This window comes from Mustela nigripes, chromosome 14, assembly GCF_022355385.1.
Source record: "Mustela nigripes isolate SB6536 chromosome 14, MUSNIG.SB6536, whole genome shotgun sequence".
In the NCBI taxonomy this organism is placed as follows: Eukaryota; Metazoa; Chordata; class Mammalia; order Carnivora; family Mustelidae; genus Mustela; species Mustela nigripes.
Window position 1 is genome coordinate 33,218,082 of NC_081570.1, and position 1,793 is coordinate 33,219,874.

The window sequence follows — 1,793 nt, forward strand, 5'->3', positions numbered from 1 at the left end:
CCTATGGCTATGCCATCATCACTGGCTCCGGTTTGTTGGTACCTCAGGCACCCACAGCCCACTGGCATAGACATGTTGTAATTTTGAAATCCCACCAGAGAATTGTCCTCCAGACTGGGACAGGTGTACACCTTTGGTACAAGTCAGCAGTGGCCAGAGGTTGGCTAGGCCTGCCACTACAAACATGGGTACCGAATCCCTTGCCCTTTGTGGGTAAGGGTGATTTCCAGAGAAGGACCTGTGGGCCATCAGGCATCCTATGTTCTACTACAGGAATGAATCCAGATCTTCTGACTTATTTCCTAGTGCCACAGATGCCCTCTCTTCCTTTCCTGCTGCACCTCACTCAACAGGTTTGATGAAATTACTTTGAGCTACTGTGCAAGGCGCTCTGTGTGTGTGACTCAGCTTCTGTCAACTCTGTCCTCCCTCCCCCAAGGCTAAAGGCAGAACAGGGAAGTCCTTGTCTCCTTAATAGGCAGACCACCATGCACAGGCTTGGCAAGAAGAACCACAGCTCTGTGTCTGAGTTCATCCTTCTGGGATTCTCCAGTGAATCACAGGTCAGAATAGCCCTGTTCTCCTTCTTCCTTCTCCTCTACCTCGTCACTCTTCTGGGTAATGGACTTATCATCACCCTGATCTACCTGGAATCACACCTCCACACACCCATGTACTTCTTTCTGAGTATCCTCTCCTTGGTGGATGTGAGTTATGTCACTACCACTATGCCCCAGATGTTGGTTAACATGGTGTGTCCAAAGAAAACCATCTCCTGGGGAGCTTGTGTAGCCCAGATGTTTATCTTCTTGGTCCTCGGCATTGCTGAGTGTGTCCTCTATGCCATTATGGCCTATGACAGGTATGTAGCCATTTGCTTCCCCCTTCACTATCCCCTACTCATGAGCCGTCCCATTTGTATCAAGATGGTCATAGGCTGTTGCTTCATTAGCATAGCTGGGGCCCTGATCTATACCATCTTCACCATGCATCTGCCTTACTGTGGCCCCCAGAAGATAAACCACTTCTTCTGTGAGGTCCCTGCTGTCCTGAAATTGGCCTGTGCAGACACGTCCTTAAATGACCATTTGGACTTCATCTTGGGTTTCATCCTGCTCTTGGTTCCATTCTCCCTCATCCTGGCCTCCTATATCCGAATATTTGCCTCCATCTTAAGAATCCACTCATCCCAGGGGAGGCTTAAGTCTTTCTCCACATGTGCTTCCCACATCACTGTGGTCATCATGTTCTATGGACCAGCCATGATCATGTACATGAGGCCCGGCTCCTGGTATGACCCAGAGCGGGACAAGAAGCTAGCCCTGTTCTACAATGTTGTCTCTGCCTTCCTCAACCCCATCATCTACAGCCTCCGGAACAAAGATGTTAAAAGGGCCTTTCTGAATGTACTTGGTAACAGAAGAACTGCTCACTGATCCAGGATGTTTCAGAATTGTCCAGAGTCATGGGCAGACTTGACAGGGCTCATTTTGTATCATACAAGTAGGTTCTAACCAACCTGAGCCTTTCTAGGGTTGTGAGCAACCAAGTTAGGAGTGGCTGTATGGGTACCCCTAAACTGAAGGCCCCTCCATTGGCTGCCACCACCCTAATGCTTCAATTGAGAGTTGAGGACAAAGGCTTTCTTCTACAGTGACTATGTCATGGTTCCAGGCATTGCTTTATTGCTTTTCCTGGGTTCTCTCCTCACCTCTAGAAGTTCATATCAGCTCACTCTGATTACAGCCAAAAGTGTACACATGATTTTCTACTGTGTAAGGGATGTGGAGGTG

At 48.6% G+C, this 1,793-nt stretch overlaps 1 protein-coding gene across 1 annotated transcript; it reads left to right on the top strand.

Moving 5' to 3' along the window:
• The first annotated feature begins 488 nt into the window (after positions 1-488).
• LOC132002042 (olfactory receptor 2A12-like) lies at positions 489-1,436 on the top strand. The gene has a single exon (XM_059377075.1). The coding sequence runs from the start codon at positions 489-491 to the stop codon at positions 1,434-1,436; it is 948 nt and encodes a 315-aa protein (XP_059233058.1).
• Positions 1,437-1,793: the final 357 nt, after the last annotated feature.

What these genes read in the sequence shown, in the direction of transcription:
- LOC132002042 (XM_059377075.1), top strand. Translation starts at nt 489, where the DNA reads ATGCACAGGCTTGGCAAGAAGAACCACAGCTCTGTGTCTGAGTTCATC.